General features: G+C 40.7%; 1 protein-coding gene across 2 annotated transcripts; it reads left to right on the top strand.

The window, feature by feature from the left end:
• The first annotated feature begins 3,783 nt into the window (after nucleotides 1–3,783).
• On the top strand, nucleotides 3,784–21,852 carry fubp3 (far upstream element (FUSE) binding protein 3). 2 transcript variants are annotated; one of them, XM_062412550.1, is made up of 19 exons: nucleotides 3,784–3,904; nucleotides 7,937–8,048; nucleotides 9,846–9,879; nucleotides 10,408–10,457; nucleotides 10,582–10,653; nucleotides 10,884–10,941; nucleotides 11,782–11,944; nucleotides 12,292–12,390; nucleotides 12,590–12,694; nucleotides 12,813–12,915; nucleotides 13,298–13,398; nucleotides 13,678–13,807; nucleotides 17,409–17,569; nucleotides 17,848–17,921; nucleotides 18,075–18,151; nucleotides 18,522–18,578; nucleotides 18,900–18,950; nucleotides 19,108–19,235; nucleotides 20,422–21,852. In XM_062412550.1, exons 1-19 carry the CDS (start codon nucleotides 3,809–3,811, stop codon nucleotides 20,428–20,430), a joined length of 1,680 nt encoding a protein of 559 aa, XP_062268534.1. In that variant the 5' UTR covers nucleotides 3,784–3,808; the 3' UTR covers nucleotides 20,431–21,852. The 2 variants fall into 2 exon arrangements, with proteins under 2 accessions (XP_062268534.1, XP_062268535.1); XM_062412551.1 differs by lacking the exon at nucleotides 18,522–18,578.
• Nucleotides 21,853–23,318: the final 1,466 nt, after the last annotated feature.

Genomic DNA, 23,318 nt, shown 5'->3' with positions numbered 1-23,318 from the left:
CTCGGAGCTGGGGAGGGGTCATGGTGTCCCATTGGAGAGAAATAGTGGAAAACATCCGTAATTTTCACCGCGGGATCCCGTGTAATTGAGTCATTTAAAATACAGATACAGAGCTGAATCAAAGCAAAGTGGCTCACGGATGAGGAGGAGGAGGCTGCAAAGTAAAATGGGAGAGAGGTAAAACCAAGGAGTTAGACGTGTGTGTCTGCGATTATTGGACAAAGCTGGTCTGTTTATCCTTTTCATCTGTCAATCTTCTCTTTCAAGACTGGATCTTACCTGGAGTAGATGTTTTTGGTCTGTTTGTTGTGCTACGCTTATTCTCTCCACGATCCACCCGCATCCTGTTCTGCTTATTTACCACCACAAACGTTTGCAGTTAATTATGCACTTTTTGTTTTTCTTCTTTCCTTCTGTTATTAAATTCCGGTGAAGATATTTATCCCGAACAATTTGTGAATATACACTCTATGTTGTATCTTTTTTTCCAGGCTGAATTAGTCCAGAACCAATTCACAAACAATGTGTTGGAAAACAGACTAATGCAATTCTATGAAACAGAATATTGACATCAGAAGGTAGTGTTTCACCCACACGTGTAACAGCTAGTAGTTGTGCACATGATTTAGCTTAAATGTTTAAAGGATTGCGAGGCTTCAATGGGAACACATTCATTTTGTTTACAGGTCTTGGGAACCATGATGGCAACGTGTGAAAAAAAGTTATTTGAAGCCTTCTGCAGTTCCAGCTGCAGGTGGTCTGGTAAATTTCCTTTTGGTGATGTCATTCGACCATTAATCAATTCCATTATAATTATAAAATATGGTAAAACTTCAGTTCAACCAAACACAACTGATTAAAAGATTAAAACAGTAAATCCATGAGAGAATCACAAAAGGTTAAAAACAATGTTAAAATATAGGGGTGTCAAAAGAGGCTTTATATATCTTGACCCATATTTTGTCCATTGTGTTTTTCCAGGCATGATAATATGTTTGAGCCACTCGCTTTTATTCACATGCTCCGCTCTTTATGAACAATATGTTCCTGAGTGAAAGCTGTACAGGGATACCTCAGAGGTCTCTGGATGAAACACTATCCGTTTCTTGTATCCTGCCTTTAGAAATGTACGCCCATAGCAGAACCGTGGCAATTACAAAGCAATTACCGTTTCATATGGCTTGTTCTTTTGAGATTGAGGAGGAGAGAGGAGAAAGGAGGAGGTAAAAGCACAGTAGTTTAAAAGGAAGTGTGCCAATATTGATGTTCCTTTTTCTAAATGTTCCAGCTGGACATGAAATCCTCTTATCTGACCGCAAAAGCATTTGCAGTGCGATGAAACAAAAATAAATTAAAAAAAAATGTTCCAAATAGGACGCCGGATCAACTTATCAGCACAAGTGGATGATTTCTCAAACTTTGTATTCTTGAGAGAGCCGAAGGTTTGCTTGACATGCACTCACTCAGCTGACGAGTGGCCCTTCTGTCTTATCAGAGTGAACCATGGGAACAAGAGTCTATTCTCTGCAAGACAATGCCAGAGAGGAAGCTGTGTGTATGTGTATGTGTGTGTGTGTGACACTTGATCAGCCTGCAACGGTAACCACTGCGCCACATGCACGCACACACAAACACATGCACACTTGGTCCGACTTGGTTCCCACTGCTTGATTGGCAGGCCTCCAGAGACCCGCACCTGATTTAACTACCTTTACTTTCTTGGCTGTTTGACCAGATGGGGGCTGAATTCATAATAAATGTCTATATATATGTGTGTGTTCTTATATATATATACATATATATGCGTTATCTGGGTGTATGTGACGACCACCACCTGACTCACCCTTTGATACCAGAGCTCTCAAATCACTCCCCAGCCACCTCCAGCTTTGAATACATTGGACGGCACATGGTAGCAATATGTCGGCTGGGCCGGGATCACACTTAAGTCATCTTAAACTGGGGGTCTTCATTTAGAGGTGCTGCTCTGGGAACAGCCCTCAGCTCCCACTTAATGTATCTGCGTCTTTCCTGGAGGTGATAACATGCCCAGGGGCGAGCGAGGAAGGGAAGTTGATATCTGTGCGGATGTGAGTACGACTCTGTACACCAGTCTGCTCGTCTCAAGGTGGATAACTTCTGTTTTGCACGGGCTTGTTGAAGCTAACCCATCGCCCTATGCTAACTTAACTTTAATGTCCTTAAATCGTATTCTTAACCTAAAGGGACATTTGACAGATTTAAACTTCCTATATCCCATTTAAATTATTGAATTAAATTTTTTTCAAATGCATGTGTTCTGAGGAAAAGCTTCATTAGACCCTCAAAAACTAAATGCTACTATCACAGTCTATGAGCTCTGTCTAGCTTTGCTGGACCCCACATGCATTTTTTTTGCCCTTTCTGCTCCACTTTGTTCAATGAGGTTTGGATGCGATTTATGGGGCAGGAACTGTTTTGCATAAACAGTTTGGAAATTTACAGCAATTTTCTTGCTGCTGCCATTTCCCAGATGTGCAACAATAGATGTTTCCACATGTGCAGCAAGGGAGAAACCCGACATTCCTCCATTTTCATCTCATTGTGTCAAATTGGAATTTTGTTTGACGCCGAGAAGTCAGATTGAGATGTTTGAATTATATGGAGCAAATGTCAGATTGTGGCTCTGAAGAAAGCACTGGAAGATATGGGTAGTATTTTAATACTATTTTTCCTGTTTAACAATTTGTACAGGTCAATATAAAACCAGCGATAAAGTACAAGGGTACATGGGGGCGTAAGATGGGACAGGGCAGACATCTCTTCCTGCTGTCAACACATTTATCTGACCCCCATGAGGAGGAAGGTTAAACTAGAACTTCACGTTGCTGTGTAAGTGGACGTTTCTGCTATTTTGTTTGATTTCATAAATCTTGCTTTGTATGAGATGTTTGGCAAATACGGTTTATTCCTATTCATAGAAAACTAGTGCAGTGCCCGTTCTAAACCTGCCTGTTTGAAATGGGTTGCTTGCTTGGCCTGTGCTGATGCTGCCTGTAGTTTTCTATCTGAAACTGTAAAGGTGACCTGCAGAAATAAGTAACCAAGCCACCGATCTGTTCGCCTGTCAGAGTTCGATGAAGCTCAACACAGAACCCCTGAACTGGAGAGTCAGGTGTTGGGAAGGTGCTTTTGGCGTGAGCAACAACGTTGCATACGGTGATGAATCCGAGCCGCCACTGGTACAGAGCACTCAGCGACTTCTTAAGTTCATTCTTTGGGCCCTTTAAAATACACATGAAGTGTGAAGCCAATAAGATGAACGTTTCTCCAGATAGTCGAGCTGCAGGCAGACAGAGAGGCCGGGAAACATAAGATCTAAGATAAGATACTTATTTAACTTTTTGCGTTTATCATTTAATTGATTATTACTATTGTTTAACTTTTTGAATGTTACTGAATATGTCACGTATAAACTATCGCCTTTGCTGCTGACATCGCAAATACCCCATCGAAGCATCATCAAGGACTGACCTTTTTTATCATGTTTTTTTGTATTTTACTCGCACTTTTAAATAGTATTTTGATGCTTTGATGACATGTAGTTGTAATACACTTTATTGTTTTCATGATATTTAGCCTTTTGAATGGACACAGTGGTATAAATGGGGGATATAAGCAAACATGCTTTCTACAAACATGCATCATGGTCTTTGCCAACATGTGCTTCTCGGTCATCTCGCGAGATCACGTGGAGCTTTGGTTTGGCACGTGTGCAGCTTTTTTTTTTCTTTTTTTTTTTTAGAGTGGCTCTCAGCTGCCGAGGCGGATGATGATGATGGCGGAGCTGGTTCAGGGACAGGCCTCGGTGGCTCAGCCCGGAACGAAAGATGACTTCGCAGACACGATACGCCGGGTCCGACAGGTAACACGCTCTCCGTGGCGGACTACCCCGGACAACACGCCGGGGGCTCCGTGTGTCGGAGCCGGGGCAGGAACCTCGGTCGGGTCAGCCCTGAGCCACCACTACTACACACAGCCCTCATGCAGCCGCTGTTAGCCACAGCTAGCAGGCTAACGTTAAGTAGCAGGAGGTAGCTGAGCGCACAGATTAGAGAGTTTACCCCGGGAGGACGACGCGCTGGCGAACAGTGTCCAAACTGTCAGGAAACCACCACACGAGTCTGTTTCGACCTCACACACGAAGGCCCGTGGCCACGTCGAAGTTTGTGTAACTTTGGGTTAAGTCGACGCACACTGCAACCTGTTGTCAGGGCAGAAGTTGCACTTAGCTTAGCATGCTAGCTCACCGACACTAACAAGTTTGGAGAGGCCGGCTCTTGACCTACCACAACGTGATCGAAACCTAAAACGCTGAGCTTTGACACTGAGCCCTAGCCAACCAGCAGCCCGGCACGCGCACACGCCGCTGGTTAACAAGTTAGCTTCACTGAACTAGTTGTTGCCCCAGTTCTTTTTAAGACGCACGCTGAGCGCTTGCTTAGTTGCCACACTTCGACTCTGACGTTTAAACCCCGTCGTTTCACTCCCTTCGCCTAATGTGGACCGTGTCTGTGAAAATGGAAGCAGATGTTTGCTCACAACAACAAAACCCGTGTAAGCTAGTGTAGCTGCTGTTAGCTTGCTAGCGTGTGTGCACTAACAGGCCATGTTAGTGTAGCGTCATCTGAGCAAATAAGCCTCAGCTCCTGGGAGTTTCTCCACTGGAGCCGGGAAAAACATCTTAAATATACATAACCCACTAGAAAACTTGCACTGATGATAGTGCTATTAAGCTAAACCACACACACTGACAGCAGCAGAGCAACAGTGTAGTTGTGCTGCTATTATATTTGTCATTAGTAGAGCTGTGTGTTTGCTTTAACAGAAGATTAGTAAACTACTATCTGTGTATATAAGTGGGCAAATTGGACTTTAGTCACACAGCTGCTAGTTTAGCTTCCCCCAGTCTAGCACACGGTGTACCGTTTGTGGGTTTAAAACCAGTATTTACATTGCGTTGATATGCAAGACAACCATACATATCTGGCAGAACTATTAGAGATTAATGCACGTCATCAATCTCCCCAAAAAAATCATATGTACTTAAAAGTATTTCCTGTGCAGGTACACGTCTCATTTTGAAGACATCCAGAGAAGCACATGGCTTCAGCATGTCCCCGTCCATGAGTGTCTGCCCCCGCCTCCCCCCTTCTTTTCTTATCTGTGATCACACCTTGTTCACAAGGTCTCAGATTTGCAAACTGAAAGCTTAAGGGATATGAAAGATCCAATTGCGGGCATCAACCCCAGTTTTGATCTTGATAAGAAATGGAAAAGTTGAGAAGCCGATTGTGTTGGCAACATTTTGTCTACAGCTGAGTATTGGTTGAGGGTTTTGCAGTGAGTTAATATGTGAGCACATTATATGCTTTTAGAAAGGAGAAGTCATTCTGTCGCTTTGTGGGGTATAAGACATCGGAGTGGTTTATGATAACATAGGAAGTGGAGGCCTCGTTGTCATGCTACTTTACACTATTGTGTAAAGTGAGGTGTTAACTGAAATTTGAATCCAATAGCTGCAAAAGCTTAAATTACCCCAAATTACAATTGTAGTTAAGCGCTGTTTTTTCAAATTAAACAGGTACCAGGGTGCTGTGTAAAGATCCATTAACTCACTTGTCTAATTTACCAGATGTTGACCTCTACATTAGACCTCCCGTTGGCTAATTATTGGATTCTTCCTCTTTCTGCTCGCCCCCTCTGCTGTTACTGTTCGCTAAATGCCACTGTCACTAAATGGATCCATGTTGATCCTAAACATAACCATTCACTTGTTGTAAACCAGTGAAACATGAACATCATGTCTTGCACACAAAAAAAAAACTTATTGAGTGGAAGTTAGTCATGAATGGTGTAGATTACTCACAAAATAGTTGTGCCACGGTGGCCAATGGACACAGTGTTCTCGGATCCTAAATATAAACTATACATACGTCGGTTCCCATGTGACTAAATGCCATGTGACTTTTATTTGTCTTATTTTTGGAAGAATCAGAAATAACATATTTTAAAAGTATGCAAGGAAGTGAGTCTAGTCTGTCCAGTCTACAGTGGTGTTTACCCAGAGGCCTCAGAGCACACTGTGGGATCCACTGCAGGATAGACCACTACAGTTTGTACCAGGCAGTTTGCCACAGAAACCACCAGACTGCCCACAGAAAGGGACTAACTGTGTTTGTATGTAGAAGCATATTTCCCTCAGTCCTCCAGTGAGACAAATCAATGGGAATCTTGGAAATAAAGTAAATAATTTTTTCCTGAAAAATATTTGGATATTGACCTTAATACGTCAATTAGTGTTGTATCGAAAACCCTTGTTAAAACAGCTATATTCGTAATTGTTTTAATTAGACCAAGATGATATGATCAAAATGTGTGTATATATATATACACATTTATATGTAGATGGTGTTTGAATGCTTGATTAACGGCACATTTTTCAAACTCAAATCTGAGTTTGAAAAATTATATACCCCCTCAGTGAGCTTGCACGATGCTAAGCATATCAATATATATATTATATTGCAGTAATTATTGATTTATAGCCTTAATCTGGATGACTATAAAATATACACATAGTCAGTAGTAATAATAGTATTACTGACAGAGGCCTCCCTGCCCTTTTAACTAACTTAAATAAATAACTAAAATTTCCGTGATCTATTCAGTCAAATAAGGTTTAAAACTCTTGTATTGTTTCAGTATCGAGATGTTTTGGCAGGTATTGCATGTCATGACAACACACATCTCTATACAGTCGAAAATGTACCTATCCTGGAATAGATAAAAAGGGCAGGTGTTTCAGAAGACACTTCTTAACAATCTGTCCATAACTTGTAAAGCAAAACTCTTTAAAGCATAGGTTTCAGAAAGTGCAACCATTTCCTTCTACAATACTTTCACGTTGCTTGATGTGCTCATAGCTTCAGTAATGTCCTGTGAAGCAGCAGCTGCCCCACACCCATCTTCCCTCACTGCCTCCTTATTTCCATTGCTGGGCTCTGAAGTAGATAATCATCCCTGAAGGTGATGGAAGACTCTAAATGCCGTCACTATATTTTCATATTGTGAAAAAATTCCAGTCAGGCACAGATGTCAATTTAGTGTAATTTTCTGAAATGCTATACTTTTGTATGTGAGGAGAAGTGGCCGTTTAACAGGGGAGTGGAAAATGCTGTTGGCGCTGTTGTGCAACGAAACTGAAGATTTAAGTGTCCATCAGCGCAGAAAACGAGCATCTGCTTTAGGTCAACAAGTTGATGATTTAGAAAATACAACTACATCGATTTTTAGTTAAGCTGTAATGCAAAAAAAGTGCCCTCTTTAAGTAGTGTGCAAGTGGTTGTGCACTTTGTCAGAATAAAACAATGCAAATGTTGTGTGCTGCCAGAAGTTTAAGGACCAGTCTTTTATATTTGGAAACTTGGAATATTTGAAAATTCCATTTTCTCACAGGCCATGAATAGAGGTGTTGAGCCTCAAACATTTTTGGTAGTGAAAAGACTAATAGACCGATATATTGGTTGGCCAATAAAAACTGTCATTTGAGATGTTGTGAGCTTGGATGATTTGTCATTTGTTGGTGAAAGCGTTAAAAAAAGGTGCCGTCAGTGAGAGCGGGCACATGACAAATGTTTGAAGGAAATCACCAGTGTTTTTAATCTCAACAAGAGCTGGAGCAGACTGCTTCCAGCAACTGTAATATTTGGGTGCAGGTTTCAGCTGCTGTCAAAAAAATAACCACACACAACAGAGACTTCACGGACTGGGAACAAATCATTTATCCCAAAGTTTTGTCAGAGATGACATCTCGGTAGGAAAATGTATGTTCAAAGAATATCACCACCACTTTTCACCTTTTCTTCCATCTGTCCCACTGTGACATTTTCTCCAGATGGCAGCCAAGATGGGCGGAGACCAGATGCCCAACATGAACAATTCCTCTCCGGTCATAGATCCCTCCCTCTACGGCTTTGGAGGCCAAAAACGTTCACTAGACAATGGAGGTAAGCTTTCATTATGGACACACAGAAATCACTGATGCTTCAGCTTTAATTATCCAAAGCATATACACCTTCATAGAAACATCTTCCTGCAAATTAGAAACTCTTATGGTGTCTTCTCTGTTCACAATTTGTTTGTTTTTAATAAAAAAAATGAATTGGGTTAAAAATCTGAAAATTATCATATCAGCTGCGGACTTTCTCCACCTGGCCTCCTTGTATAATGTACAAAGAAATCCAGGAGAAGTAAGTGTGTGTGGGGGGGGGGGTAGATCTAACGTGCGACAGCCGGTCAAAAAAGTAGAGGGGTTGCAGACACATAGAAGACACAAACGAAGGAGACTTAAGGTGTCTGATGCCGAGATCACCTGATTTTCTTAACAGAGTTAATATATCACTTCCTGACTCTCTTGATCGATTCATATATCTTACTGGTTAGACGGCCGCTACATTTGTCTGCTAGTTTTAGAATCCTGTCATTAAACCTCGGATTTCATTTACATTTTAGTACTATTATGTCTATAGTATGCATGTAGCAATATTTAAAAGACTAAATATATTTATTGTCATCAGTTTCGAGTGGTTTTTGAGATTTATCATTCTCATACCTTCAAACCAGTTTGGATTTAGTATCATTTTATTCTATGGGCCTAATAATCCATTGAAGTTATTGAAACGTTACCTTTCTGCCTAGTCAATAACCCAATATCTTTTTATACTTGTGTTCTATTTGAACAGCTACATGAGTTGATTAAAATGTCCTAACCGAACTATATTTAATAATTTAATATAGTTGAAAACTGATGCTGTGCACCACTGATAGGTGGGGGAAACACAGTAAGTGTGAGCTGTGGTTTTCTATTTTCATGTTTGTTTGGAGTATTAAGTGCAGTGCGAGAAATGTCATCCTATCACGTCGAGCTTTGTACACAAAACAAGAGATTTGATCCATTTCATATCCGTGAAGTGGGAACACTAGTCATTTATTCCGTCCTCCTGTTATCTTGTCACAGTTGTTTGTATGATATTTCAGCCCTGAATGCATGGATAGATAAATTGTATGCAATTCTGGTTTAGGTTTGTTTGTCGCACTGTTGTTGTTCGCAACAATTTGTCCTCGGTTTTTCTTCTGTCAAGGTTGTTGCACAATACAGGGGGAAACAACAGAAATGCTATTCGTGTTTAGCAGCTAGCTACCAGCATTTAGTTATCAAATGTACAATAATACAAACACACTCCCGGTGTTCGCACTTTATCATGCAGTCTTGTCCTCAAATGATTTTCGTACACCTCCTTCTTTATATTCATGGCTGTTCCAGCATTGAGAGTTTAACCCCAGTGCATTTCCAGAAGAAGTGAAATCAGTGCAAACGACCATAAAATTGATCGAAGCTGCTAGATATCAACTCAGGTGTTTACGTCCACGGCAGCGCATCCTCCAGTGACCCTGCAAGACCCTTGCTTGGTGCTACCTGTCAAAATGCAATTCAGGACCAGCAGCCAGTGACCCAGCAGCTGCCTCTCTCTTTCTGAATGGCTCTGATTGAAACACTCACTCATACACTCGCGGGCCTGATTTCCATGCCTGTGAAAGCCCCCGCTGTGGGTCAGACTCGAACACGGAGGATTGGCAGGGCCGCATCCATCTGCTCCCTGTCCCCTCCAGCAGCGACTGATTCATTTGCACTTTGCTGCTTCATTTGCAGTCACTTTAGCGCGCATTTAAAACATTATTTTTAACCATGATGTCATGCTATTTCCCGTATGTTAATTAGTTTGTTTTTCTTTCCTTTCTCACAGTTGGGAACCACCTCGGAGCAATGGTACATCAAAGGTGAGCACTAAAATCAGTTTCTGTTCATTTTGAATACACTGAAGAGGCGTTCATAGTAATAGCACATTTTATTTTATGTAACCATAAACCCTCATTGGTTGTTTGGTTTCAATTTCAGATTTTGTTTCGCCATGTCCCTAAAAGAGGAATCTTATAAAATTACATCCTCAATTTAGTTTTTTTCCCAATTTGAATTGTAGTTTTATTACAGGATATTTCCCTCATTAATCGTTTAATTGTTAGATCTTTAAAATATTTTAAAATAGTGAAAAACATCCATCACAAAGTGGGCAATTTCAAAATTGCTTATTTTTTTTCACCATTCTTCCCATACCTAAAGACTTTTTTAATAAACAAAAAGTAACATTTTATAATGACAATAATTATTAGTTACAGCTCTAAACATCTCGCATCAATGTTTGCTATTGGCACAATTTGGCTGAGAGAAAATGTCCTCTTACCTTTGATTGGTCTTAATTTAATTTTCTTTGGTCCGTCAGTTGTTAATCACGTCCTTGTCTCTCTCAGGGCTTTCACAACAGAAGACTTCAAAGTGCCTGATAAGATGGTGGGCTTCAGTAAGTAGCCCTCGAGTCAGTACAATTGTTTGACATGTAATCATCAGTGTTGACATTGTATTCAGTGTTTCAGTCACTGCTGGGGGCTGTGGCTTAAAGCTGGTCTTTTCTCTTCTCCTCATAGTCATTGGAAAAGGAGGAGAGCAGATCTCAAGAATTCAACTGGAATCAGGTTGTAAGATCCAGATTGCTTCAGGTACGTTATTACTAAACACATCTAAGCTCATCTGGTTTAAAGTGAGAGGCCAACTACTCCAAAAGATGCATCTAACCAGTCACATTCATATTTCACAAAGCCCCTTGTATGTGCTAGAATGTGTAATTTTGGGCTGTATAAATAAAATTGACTAAACTACAAAGAATTGATTAACCATAGGTCTGTATGTGACAATGTGCAGTTTGCCTAATCTTCCTATTTTTTCACAGACAGTGGAGGCATGTTGGACAGACCCTGCACACTGACCGGCAGCCCAGAGAACATTGAGTGAGTCTCAGCTTTTTTGAATATTTTATTTTTAACCTTTAAACAATTATATAGATACACAATACTGTTATTTATCTCATTGTACTCTGTTAAATGAAAAATACATCATAAGGGAAAAAAGTTTCTTTGACTTCCCTGTATGACTGTAGAACAGAAGTAATTATATTTATACATTTAATCTAAAACTGTGTTGGTCATGTATCCATATAGTTAAAAAACAGTCTGCCAAATCTATCGAAAGATTTTGTAACCAGCTTTGAGAATGTTTGAGGTATTTCCTCTAGCTACGGGGTTAGGGACCCTGACGTACTCTCTTTATATTGCAAAGTGTTAAGGTGAATACCTGTTGTATAAGTGGTATTATCTCATATTAAACAAATGCCTGGGTCCATTGAAAAAACAAACCCTATAATTCCAGTCATAAAGGTACAAACTTTTCCACAGGAACAACCAGGTGGAGTGCAAGAAACATCTGACACTTCAGGGTTCATTCAGTCTCTCTGGGGTTAAATAGAGTTGGGGAAGATGGTCGTAAAGGACCAGTCTGTATCCAGCGCTAACAGTGGCCACTGACAGACTGTCTTTCAACTCTCCAAATTGACAGATGTACTGACGCTGAACAGAGCATTAGTTAAGAGAAAGTGTGCCCTATTGTTGTGACAGAGAGGGCACGAACTCCAATCTTTTGTCATATCTGTCCTCAATCACCTGAACACCTCTTTCAGCGTTTGACAAAGAAAAATGTGATGCAGACCAGTTTTTGTGCAGAATCTGAGACTGTGGTGATAAATGTTTTTCTTGCCCCCCCCCCCCCCCCCCCCCACACCTTCTCCCATACAGTCAGGCTAAGAGGCTGCTGAGTGAGATTGTGGAGCAGTGTCGGTATGGTCCAGGCTTCCACTGCGATATGGACGGCAACAGTTCCATCCAGCAGATGCTCATCCCTGCCAACAAAGTCGGCCTGGTCATCGGCAAAGGAGGCGAAACCATCAAACAGCTGCAGGTGTGGTCTTAGGACACTGTGAAGATTTTGCTTCTGGAGTAGTTGTAGCTTTTTACAACCTGACCGCTGCCATCATTCTAGATACATTACATTTACTGTAATGGTAGGGGAACATGCAGACGGTCGAACCCACATATTTAGCATGCAAACATTACATATTTATTCTGCTGCAGTAATCTTAAGTCTTTTACGGCGTCGGTTGTTGATCACCAGTATGTTTTCATGCGATAGATCAAAAATAAAAGCTGTTCTTTGAGCCCTGAAAAAATGTCCACCCTTCAGAGTGAATGGTGTTTTTGACCCCAGGTAACTCTTGTTCCTGCTTCTGTCTGATTGTGCCCCTGCAGGAGAGAACAGGAGTGCAGATGATTATGATTCAGGATGACCCCATGCCCACTGGAGCAGACAAGCCCCTGAGAATCACTGGGGATCCCCATAAAGTGCAGGTTGGTCTCAGAAGAGCTCAGTTTGTGCTGATGTCTTTTCAGTTTACACTCAATTTTACACATTTTATGCCTTCAGGCTTCAGCTCAAACACTGGAAAACTTCTTTGTTTTTATTGAGAGGCTTTCAGTTGAACTTTTGCTTTGTTTCACATCCATTTTTTATTAAGAATTTGGTATGTTTTTTCTTTCGTCACTGTAGCAAGCCCGTGAACTTGTGGTGAAGCTCATCCGAGACAAGGACCAGGGTGACTTCAGGGTTGGGAGAGCAGACTTTGGATCCAAAATGGGGGGAAGCAGTCTGGATGTAAGAACCAGCCTCACTGCTTTTCAGTCACAGAACACTGAGGTTTATGCTTATGTATCTATCCAGATAGGGTAATAGATTATTTTTTCTTAAGTCTTCTTTCTGCCTCTTTGTCCAGGTGGTTGTTCCCAGATTTGCTGTTGGCATCATCATCGGTAGGAACGGAGAGATGATCAAGAAGATTCAGAATGATGCTGGGGTCAGGATCCAGTTCAAACAAGGTGAGCACATAATTTTTGCGTGCACCTGCTCAAACGTATATCTTAACAATGACGCTACAGAAATGCCACAGGGAGAAGTTTACTCCTGTAAGTCAATGCTGGCGGAGCTTGTTGATGGTTTGTCTTCTCCTTTTCAGTATCGCACATGTAACGAAAAAAAGAAATTTCCTCTGCATAAAACTCAGGACACAAACTTAGCCTGTGTGTTTGAAGGTTGATACATAATTTAAAGCGAGTGAGCTCAAGCTTCATTCAATCATCAGAATTCATAGTTATAGTTTGAAGGACTATCAGGATAACAGGATTCTGTTCACTTGTGGTACTTGACAATAAACATGTCAACAATAGCTGAAGAGTCAAAGAGCTTTTTGTCCTTGTCCAGATGATGGAGTCAGTCCTGACCGAGTTGCTCAAGTGATGGGTCAGCCCGACCACTGCCACCATGCAGTTCACCTTATCAATGAACTGGTTCAAACAGCTCAGGTATGTGGTCAACATGTGCAATGCCACTGCCACTTGGCTGTTGTCAACTATAATTACCTTTTTGAATATATTTTACTTATCTATGCTTTGCTGATGCTCATTGTCTTTGATGTTTAAGGATTATTTTTTTCCATTTCTTAAGCTCGTCATAAAAAAGTTTAAACAAACATTTTGATGAAACTTTAGAAGAATTTTTTATAAAAAGCTATTTTAAGGAGCAATTGAGCCCACATCCGTTACTTTTTTTATTTTTTACTCCTCCCCAATTTTTCTCCACAGGAGCGTGATGGATTTGGGGGAGTAATGGGACGTCGAGGGCGAGCCGACAGTAGCAATGGAGGCCCTGCAGGACTGCAGGAGGTGACATATGCAGTCCCTGCTGACAAGTGTGGCCTAGTTATTGGCAAAGGTAAAGAACATGTTTTTGTTATTATGTAGATTTAAACACCTGTTAGCTCCTCAGTGTAACTTGTGAATCATTTTTCTCAGTAGCTGGGACATAAAAAAGATTTATCTTTCACATGTCCATTATCCTGACTCAACTGGCTGTCTTAGAGAATCAACACAAAGTTCACCAATACCAACCGTCTTACTTAAAGTATACTCAACTCACCAGATTGGCTCTTTCCTCTAATAACTGAAAGCCATTTGGTGTTCTGCCGCTACGTGAAACTGATGAGAAGAAGGGGGGCGAGTGACCAACCTCCTATTCTCCCTCCAGAGCTCATGTATACAGCACAAGTGGCATTCATTGGCTTCACTAAGGGCTTAATGACGGGGATAATGCGTGTAATGTGACATTAATTGTTAAAGGTGCATAATAACAGCCCTCAATCATGTGGAAGGCTGCCTGGCATCTAATGAGGGTCTTTCAGCCCAATAGAGTGCAGCGAGGGAATGAATAGGAGGAATTAGCTTATTGGCTATTCATGCCCACTCTATTGCCAGCTATTTAAAAGTCATTGACCATTGCATTGGAAGGAGCTGCGAGTTTGTGTGTGTGTGTCGTATGTGTGCATGCATTTCGCCTTGGTGTGTGTGTGTGGTGGTGGGCGGGGTCAGGGGGGGGCCTCTTTACCTAAGATAAAAACATGGCAATAGAAATGTCAAGTGGCTTTTGTGCATGTAGTGGGGCGAGGGAAACAAATAAACCTGGGCGTTGCGTCCCCCTCTCCAAGCATTAGCATATGAAGTGGGCCAATATGGTGGAGATGGCGGTGGGTCTGGGTGCTGTCAGCCGTTCCTTAAAGAGCACAGTGATTAATATCTTTACGATGCCATATGTAGCCCATTGCCCCTCTGTTTTGACCCCAACCAACACACACACACTCTCTCGCTCTCTCTCTCTGCAGTTGGTGAATTGAGCCACCCACCAACCTGGTCAGACTTTATTACCGACGCAAATTTGCAAGAGCCGTCACAAGCATCAGGCAACTTTACTCTTTGGTTTTGGCCTAAAAGTTAAAACTCAAGGATCAGTTTTCCAGAGCTTTGTCTCCCTCAGTCTTCCTCAGCAAAGTGTTCTCAGTTATAAACAGAATTTTTCTTGGAGGAAACTCCATGTGAAAGTTAGTGAGTCTACGTGAAGATTTCTTTGTCAAACTCAAAGACTTAAGGTAAAGAGTTAAAGTTCACACTTAACCCATGATAATTCAAAATCAGATGCTAATGGTTAAAATATCCTGCCACATATTTTTGTTAGCTCTAGGTTTTGGTAGTTTGGGCATTTCACTGACAGTTTTATGTTTAGATAAAATAAGGGCATTATAGCAACATGTAAAAATCTGGCTAGAATCTAAGAACTATTTTTATTATTTACGAATATGCCATTTATATTCAGGAGAAAGTAGACTGTGACCTAAACTTTCCACAGTTTGTTGTGATCGAATTAGTTTCGCAAAATCTAAATATTCATAAGACTCGATTTTCTGTTTTGGAATATAAAGAAAGGAACTATAGCATGAAAATAATTTTAGCCGTTTTGTTTTACAAAATATTTTAAAAACAATAGACTGTGAAAATTGAGCCATTTTATTTCCCCGCTTATTTTTATTGGTTCGGGCTCTAGAGAACATAAATAATTTGAAAAGTGTTAAAAAAGTAAATGAACTCAGGGTTACTGCTGTTAACTGGTGTAAGGCAAAGTTCTTTATATAGCATTTCATACATAGGCAGTTAAAAGTATTTTACATAATTTGTTGAAAATAGAACACAGCAAAGAAAAATAAGACTATGTATAAATGGAGCTTAACAATTTTGTATAACGAAACAAATCGGAATTCAGGGATAACTTTGTTCTTTTTTCCATCCACTCATATGAATAGGTATCATATAAATAGTATATATATCACCCAGCCGTGGTTTCATGTAAAGCTGCTGTGTGGTGTTATTTTTCCCCTGAGGCCTCCAGAGGGTTTCCCCACCAGCAGCGGCTAACCAGTCCCTTGGCTTTGCCCTGAATGCTGTCACCAGTTGCACTTTTGTATCCCCTCCTTTTCTCCAGCTCACTAAACCAGTCTCATTAATAAGGCCCGTATTATCTGTCCTCACTACAGCCCAGTCCATGAAATGAATAGTCAGGGTCTTCATTGCTCTCTGCTGTCTGACTAGAAGAGCTCATAATGGCTTCATTAAGGCAGAAGTTTAATTTGGTTGACAATGGGTTAATGGCCCATGTGCAGTCTGTTGGCAGCATGGAATAGGCTACGGGAGGAGGAGAGGTTTTTGATGAGCGTTTTCATTCGAAGGTCAGCCAGGGTCATTCGAGTGTCAGCCACAAGTGAACAAATGTGTAATTGATGTTGGGACAGCCCCGGTGTCCCCCCGGGAAGCACCCTCAGCCTTTTTCGTTCATACGGGCATTGTGGAGAGGGGGTGGGGGGCGGCGGCAGCGGCTGCGGCTGTATGCCCCCCGTTCACTCCCTCCTCTCATCACAGAGGACAACACAGAGTCAAGAATGGAAAGGGTAAAAGAGACAAATGATATCCCAGAAGGAGGATACGCTTCAATTTTGGCCCTTTTCTCCTGCCAGTGCTGTTTCATTTCTTCCTGCTGGTGTAATTGCTCTCCCCACACGTCGGGAAGCTGGCATCTGATGCCGAGGAGGGGGTGGCGTGCAGGAGATGTCTCCTTTTGTTTACCGATTTGCACGGATGTTAACACAGAATGGCAGATAAGTGGTGGGACACATGCCAGAGTCCTCATAAGGTAGCACTATCGCATCGGTTTAGTCAAGTGAGTCAATGATGAGTGTCTTGTCTAATGCGGCATCCATGTCTTATAGGAAAAATTTGACAGATTTCCAAGGTAATGACTTGAGAGTTCATGTCATGCAGATGGTCCCAAGATCAGCTGATATCTCCCTGATGATCGTCTTTGCCTCGGTTTTAATGCATAGAAAAACAAATGGACCAACACGAGGTGTCAACTATTTTTTCAAGTTTCACTGATGAGAAGAATCAAGTCAGATATATCTCTTCCCTCAGAAAAGTTTTATTCGTAACTTGAGAAAGTCAGAAAAAAAACAATCGGTGCAACATGACTGGAGAAAGGGGCAGTGGTATTCCCTTTTGCCCAAAAGGTAGAAATACTTCAATTGTTGCCTATCTGTGTACCGGCACTGAAACAAAAGATCAGGCATTTCTCAGTCAAGGCAACATTTTGGGAAAATAAACATTGCTCAATCTGCATATAACATTGATAATGTAATAATACAAAATCTGTTTGGTGCAGGTAGTGTTCACTGGGTCTTTAGTGCTAATCATAGTGAATGTGAACTAGAACATTAAAGTTGTGATGAGGTGAAACTCACTGAAGCTCTGTAACTCTGAGATGGGCTGCAGATTCAGGTGATTGTTCTCTAGAGGTTCATCTCTGTGAGGGACACTTTGATGTGTTTTTTTTTAACTTTCAGTTGACTAGGAGGACTTTCCTCACACTTCTCTTGTCGAAGATCTAATGTCAGCCTCATACAGAAACTTTTAAACCTCATGTCTTGATGCTTTTGTAGGTGGAGAAACCATCAAAAACATCAAAGAGCAGTCTCGGGCCCACGTGGAGCTGCAGAGAAACCCACCACCCAACACCGACCCCAACGTGCGCATCTTCTCCATCCGAGGCACCCCTCAGCAGTTGGAAAAGGCTCGCCAGCTGATCGATGAGAGAATTGGGGTAGGTGGTCTGACTCCAATCTCCCTGGCAGCCCCCCATTGTCTGGCTTGATATTCATGAGCACACATGTCAATGTGGGGAGCTGCTGGGGTGAGCTAGGTTGCTGTGGGTGCTGGTGGCCAGCAGGATGTCACCAGAGGTTAAACATAAAGAATCCATCAAATGGACTTAATGGAGTGCATCAGCAGCCCGTCCTGCCCTCTGACCTTGCCTGTTGGCTGCCTTTTAAACACAAGTGTGGTCTCTTCATCACCTCCTCTTCTCTCTCTCTGCTCCAGGGCCCTGGAATGGGGAGCAACAGCAGCTTCGGGATGAATCCCTACAACCAAGGACCAACCACTCCTCCTCAACAGTAAGGATCAGTGTTTCTCCTCAGCATGTCACGTTTTGATGTATGCCTTCAGTTTTTACTCATCTCGTTGCTGTGTATAACTCTGTCTTCAGTGGGAAATTAGTTGACAAGTTTATTTTCCTCACTGTGATTTGTCTGTTCTTTTGCCTGAAGTGGGCCTCAGACGTTCATGACTGGAGGATGGGGTCAGACCTTTCAAATCTGGCAGCCTCAAGGCCAACAGGACCACAGTAAGTCTACTGACAATCACACTCTGCTATCTATCTGGAAATAACGTAAATCAATAAATCAGCAGCTGCCTAATTGTCTCATTCAATAAGGTAACAAACAAAACACAACACGCATAACCAGTTTTCATCCTTTAAGTTGTTTAATTAGCCATAAATTTCAATCAGAGCTAAACCAGTCGAGCTGTGTTTTGAAAGCCGTGTGCAGGCTGGGATGAGACCATCTCATTCCCTGTGGCTAACCTCATCTTTCCTGTATGCACAGATTTGAAATGTGCGCTCGATGGAATTCTTTATAAAAAAAGTGAGGGAAAGGGAAAACTCTAATCCCACAGTCAGTAACTGTGATGGTGTTATCTGTGTCTGGTTTCAGGTCAGAATGGATCCCAGACAAGCCAGATGGACTGGGAGCAGTATTATAAAAAGCTAGGCAAGTGTCATAATGACAGAAGCAGCTCAGGGCCCACTTCATTTGTGCTTTAACTTTGGTCACACCAGCCTCAAGTAATATGAGATTTATATATACATATAAATGCACACACAAGTATGGAAGCCTTTACTCAGCCATATTGGAGAAATTATAAAACCACAACTGGAACATGGAGGTCTTGAAAACTGGGTTTCAAAAAGTCAAAGTGGAAACGCTGTGTTCAAGATTTGTATTAAAATCAACCGTTGAAAGAAGGAGATCTAGGGTCGTTTAGAAGCTGCTGTGTTAAATAGTTTGAATTTTTCTTGTGCTTGATTGCAGGTCAGCAAAACCAAGCCCAGAGCACTGCTCCTGAATACAACAAAAATTGGGGTAAGTCTTTATCTTCTATGAGTAAAACATAATCAAAACAAATGATAAAGGGAAGTTTGAGCTCTGACATCACCATTTAACCCTCATAACATGGGTTGATGTCTTGATTCCTGCTCGTCTTAATCATTCCTTGCTGGTGTTTTTTTTCCCCCTTCAGGCCAGACAGCCGCTCCGGCATCTCAGCAGACCTCTAATCCTGACTACAACGCCTGGGTGGACTTCTACAGACAGCCGGTGGCCTACTTCAACCAGGGCGCACAGCAGACACAAGCCCCAGGTCTTCAGGTTAGAACCAGCACCTCATCAACACGTTACTTAAGCTTCCCACTGAAGATGTTTTAGGATAAAAACAAATCCCATGTAGAGACCAAAACCAACGTGGAACCAATTCAACCTTCAGATCTGTGGTAATGAATTACATTAGTTTTTAGCTCTGTGCTCCTAATCAACTAGACTATAAATATGTAGAAAAGACGAAATCATTTCCGGAAACAAGAAATTTGAATATCTCTTTGTGAATGGAAAATTCAAAGATGTTAGTATTGACTGGAAAGTTGTAGTGAATGTCCCCCCTGAAATTTGGACATCCACTTTCTTAACCCGGTTCTTCAGGTGGTTTGTTCGACAGAACCACGTGGGATGGCTTTGTAGGCAGCTGCTTTGAAAAGAGCAGGCATTTTCATCCTGTATATTGGATGAACCAGCTGTCTATTACGGGTTCCAAAGCAGGAGAAGGATGAAATTATATTTTCCATTGGCCAAAAGACCATAGTCCCATGTCTTTCTTTTTTCATTGAAGAAATGCTCTTTATTCCTGATATAGCAACATCAATGCTCTTCTCTTTAGGAGCTGCTACTGTAGCCGCGTCTCACTCTCTCTACCTTAGACATGTCATTAGCTGCCAGCAGTTCCTCCCTTATGACTCTGTGGTTTAACCACAAGAGAATAGCCTGGGGCACGTTGCATCTAAAAACGTTTCACTACGTCTTCCGGGTTAAATGTCATGTTTGCTTGAAAGTAATGTGCAACAGGCTTCAAGTTCGGTTTTCTGTGTGTTGGAGGGTTTGCTCAATCAGCAGCGACAAGTATATAAACCCCACCTTATTACAGTCTGGTGCACTGTGGATTCTAAAGTTCTCAACAAACGCGGCAGTTGCTGCTTCCTTTCCGCATCAGTTGAAGATGTTAGAAGAAGCTATTCTAGAGCAGAGGCTATATAAAGTTTACAACATGTATTCAAACTCATGTCATCAACCACAGCTGATATTTAAATGTTATATCTGAATGCAGCCCTGGAGAAAGATGGATTCATCGTTGGTTTTGCTCTTTTCATTGGATTTAATGTGAAGACAAATCAAAAATATCATACATTTTTCGCTTAAAGTTCAAAATTCAGATTTATGTCAGAACATGCAATCAGTAATGAGGGTAAATATTGTGAGAAGTGACCAAACTGATTTTCGTCCACAGGATCATTAGAGAAGTCGCCCAGGTTAGAGACTTGAATCACTGAGAGGATGGAAAAGCCCCTTTTTTAACAGAGGGGGTTCAAGATTTGCAACGCCTTGAAGACTTTTTTTCTTAGTGAGAAACACTAGCTGTAGAATGACTTATATGATAAAGTAATATTTCTAAAATCAGGAACATTTATTTGTTACTAAATGCTTATGTACACTGTTATTTTGGATAGACAGTATCTGGGATCCCTTTTTGGACTTGAGAGAGCTGTTTCGTTTTTTTTTCCTGTCTTTGACTCAGATTGTACCGCCAAAATGAACCCAAGAGTTGTAACATTTCAAAAGGCAATATGATCTATTTTTTCTAGTTATGTTGAAGTGAAACCATGATTATGCGCTTAGCAGTCTTGAATACGTTTTTTGTCCTATGTCATAAGATGTTTAAAGAGTGTGTTCAAAATGTTTTTTTTCCTTTTACATAATTCAGTGAAATGAAACTGTGATGTTTTGTTACAGGAAATGTATTTTTGTTACAAGGTCTAAAAAAAAAAAAGGATTAATGTCAGCCATTGGCAATAGTTCTAACTTAATTCCTGTTGTGCATTGTATGCTGTTTTTTCATTGTCATTTTATTGTATTCTGGTTTAAAAAGAAAAAGGTGCAATATCTTATTTCAGTTTTGAAACAAAGATGGGTTCTCTAATATTTTGACAGACTTTTAACTTGTAGTTTTAAGATGTTTTTTTTCTCTCTTTTTTTTCTAATGGAAATGTCATGGATAATTTATTACAATGATCTGATAAGATTTAGGGGGATGTTGCAAATAGCTTTTTTGCCTTTGCTACCTTGTAAAACTATGTATATATGCTCATATTTGACTGTTAATTTAAAATATATATGTTTCATATATATATACTTATATAAAAAAATATTTTTTTCCTGTGATCAGTGTTGCAGGAAAATTGTCCCTCCGTTTTCTGTTTCTGTTTTCATACTGAAAATGTTAAAAAAGATTGTGAATGTGTGATTTGAAATTTGATGTTGCATCTTGTTATGAAGAAAAATAAGACGTGGTAGACTTTTGTGTATGTTGTGTACCTGAACTGTTCAAGACTGCTAAGCCTGTGTACTTCTACCTGTGTAATAATTAATGTATTATGATCAAAAACTCTTATTTGGTACCTCCCAGTTCACTAACGCCACATTGAGCCCTGGCTTTGGACTCAGTGGGGCGTTGGACTCAGTCCAATGCTAATAACTTTTTAATTAATTTTTTATTTGTTTGTGTGATCTAATATAAATGATGCATCATTATGGAAAAATGATTCTGGTATTAACGTCATTTCTTAATGAAAAGGGATATAATTTCAAAATGTCTAATTATGGTGTTTGTTTTTTTTCCTCGTGTACAGTTAACCATGTATTAAAAAACATCCAGACTACCTTTATTGTGTACTGTTAAGCTGATTTTCTGTTTGATTAATATTATTTTAATTATATGAATGTCTTCTGTTGTATTCTGATGCCCAGTATTGAATCCTCTGTTTCACCTTGGAAACTCTCAGCTCTATTGTATACGACTAAATGATAAATAGAGGATCTATAGGCCAACTGTGTTTTCATGTTTTATAAGCAGAAAATCTATATTTTCTATAGTCTTACTGCCAGTTATCAAATTCAAATAAATTTTCCGCTAGCCGCTCTTGTGGTTGAGTAATACTATTATCACAAACTCCTAATGTTAACTGCAACACTTTCCCACTGTTGCTCTGTTTAACACTTGAAAGTAGTTTTATGAGTCAAACATGCGTCACATAACCACACAGCTCCAAGTGTCTTTACATCTGTGACAATATAAATGTATCGCACATGTACATTTCTTGTTCTTGCTCATTTTAAGATAAACCTGTATCGTCCATTTCGCAATAACCTGATAAAAAATTGCCCCATATTACAATGTCACATTTTTAAACTCTTGCCAAAACTAAATCTTTAATCTCACATCCGTTGTATGTATCGATGTCCTCATCTGTCACGTCTTAAATTGTCAAAACACACAATTGGGTATTAACTCAAATTGTTGGACACTACACAAATATTTCCATAATTTGTCATGTTTCCCTCACTCAGTATCCGCAAATATCCCACAAATCCATGTCTCAATTGTCCCTGTCCCACCTCTCCCATGTGTCCGTCCCATCACTGTCCCGCAGCAGCATCTCCTCGCTCAGCCTCCTGTCCAGTGAAATGTGTCTCTCCACCCCCTCCTGAGCTCCTCCAGCTTTTGTCCCTGCACATCTTTGCGCTCAGCGGGGAAGCTCCTGCCACAGTGGACCCTGAGCTGCCACATACGGGTCCCTGCATTGATGCCCTGCAGCTGTTTCCAAATCCAGCCCTTGATTTTGATCCTCTTCCCTTTAAAAGGCACCGTCCCCGTGGACACTTCTGACCTGGTGGTCCATCATGGCTGTCCAATAATTTAGTTGTTCCAGGATCATTCCCGCGCTGAGGTCGAGAGGTGCAGTTATTATTAATATCTGTCTGTCGGAGACACTGTTCTCTTGTGTGGGGGTATTTTCACGCTGCATCATTTAAAGCCTTGTCTTAACAGGCAGAGGAGGATGTAGTTCAGTTTGGGATTTATTTAGTGTTCATGGACAAATGAGAAAATATTCATGTCAAAGGTTAAATAACAAAGTTGTTGGACATTTTGAGCTGTAAAAACTACTGGATTACTCAAATACAACAATCACAATCTATCACTTGAAAAATTACCAAGTAATCTTACACTTTAAAATGTTGCAGGAATTTGTATTTTGTGTATACTCAAAAGATACACATTATTTTAATGGTTATACTCTGTTGGTGTGAGTTGCATTTACTCAAATGCTGTTCATGTAATTTGCTAGT

The sequence above is a fragment of the Platichthys flesus genome, chromosome 19, assembly GCF_949316205.1.
Source record: "Platichthys flesus chromosome 19, fPlaFle2.1, whole genome shotgun sequence".
Classification (NCBI taxonomy): Eukaryota; Metazoa; Chordata; class Actinopteri; order Pleuronectiformes; family Pleuronectidae; genus Platichthys; species Platichthys flesus.
This window is presented reverse-complemented; position numbering and strand designations above follow the sequence as displayed.

What these genes read in the sequence shown, in the direction of transcription:
- fubp3 (XM_062412550.1), top strand. Translation starts at nt 3,809, where the DNA reads ATGATGATGATGGCGGAGCTGGTTCAGGGACAGGCCTCGGTGGCTCAG. An exon ending in GGAGCAATGGTACATCAAAG is followed by an intron (nt 9,880 to 10,407) that starts GTGAGCACTAAA and finishes TGTCTCTCTCAG; the next exon opens with GGCTTTCACAACAGAAGACT. An exon ending in AACTGGTTCAAACAGCTCAG is followed by an intron (nt 13,399 to 13,677) that starts GTATGTGGTCAA and finishes TTTTCTCCACAG; the next exon opens with GAGCGTGATGGATTTGGGGG.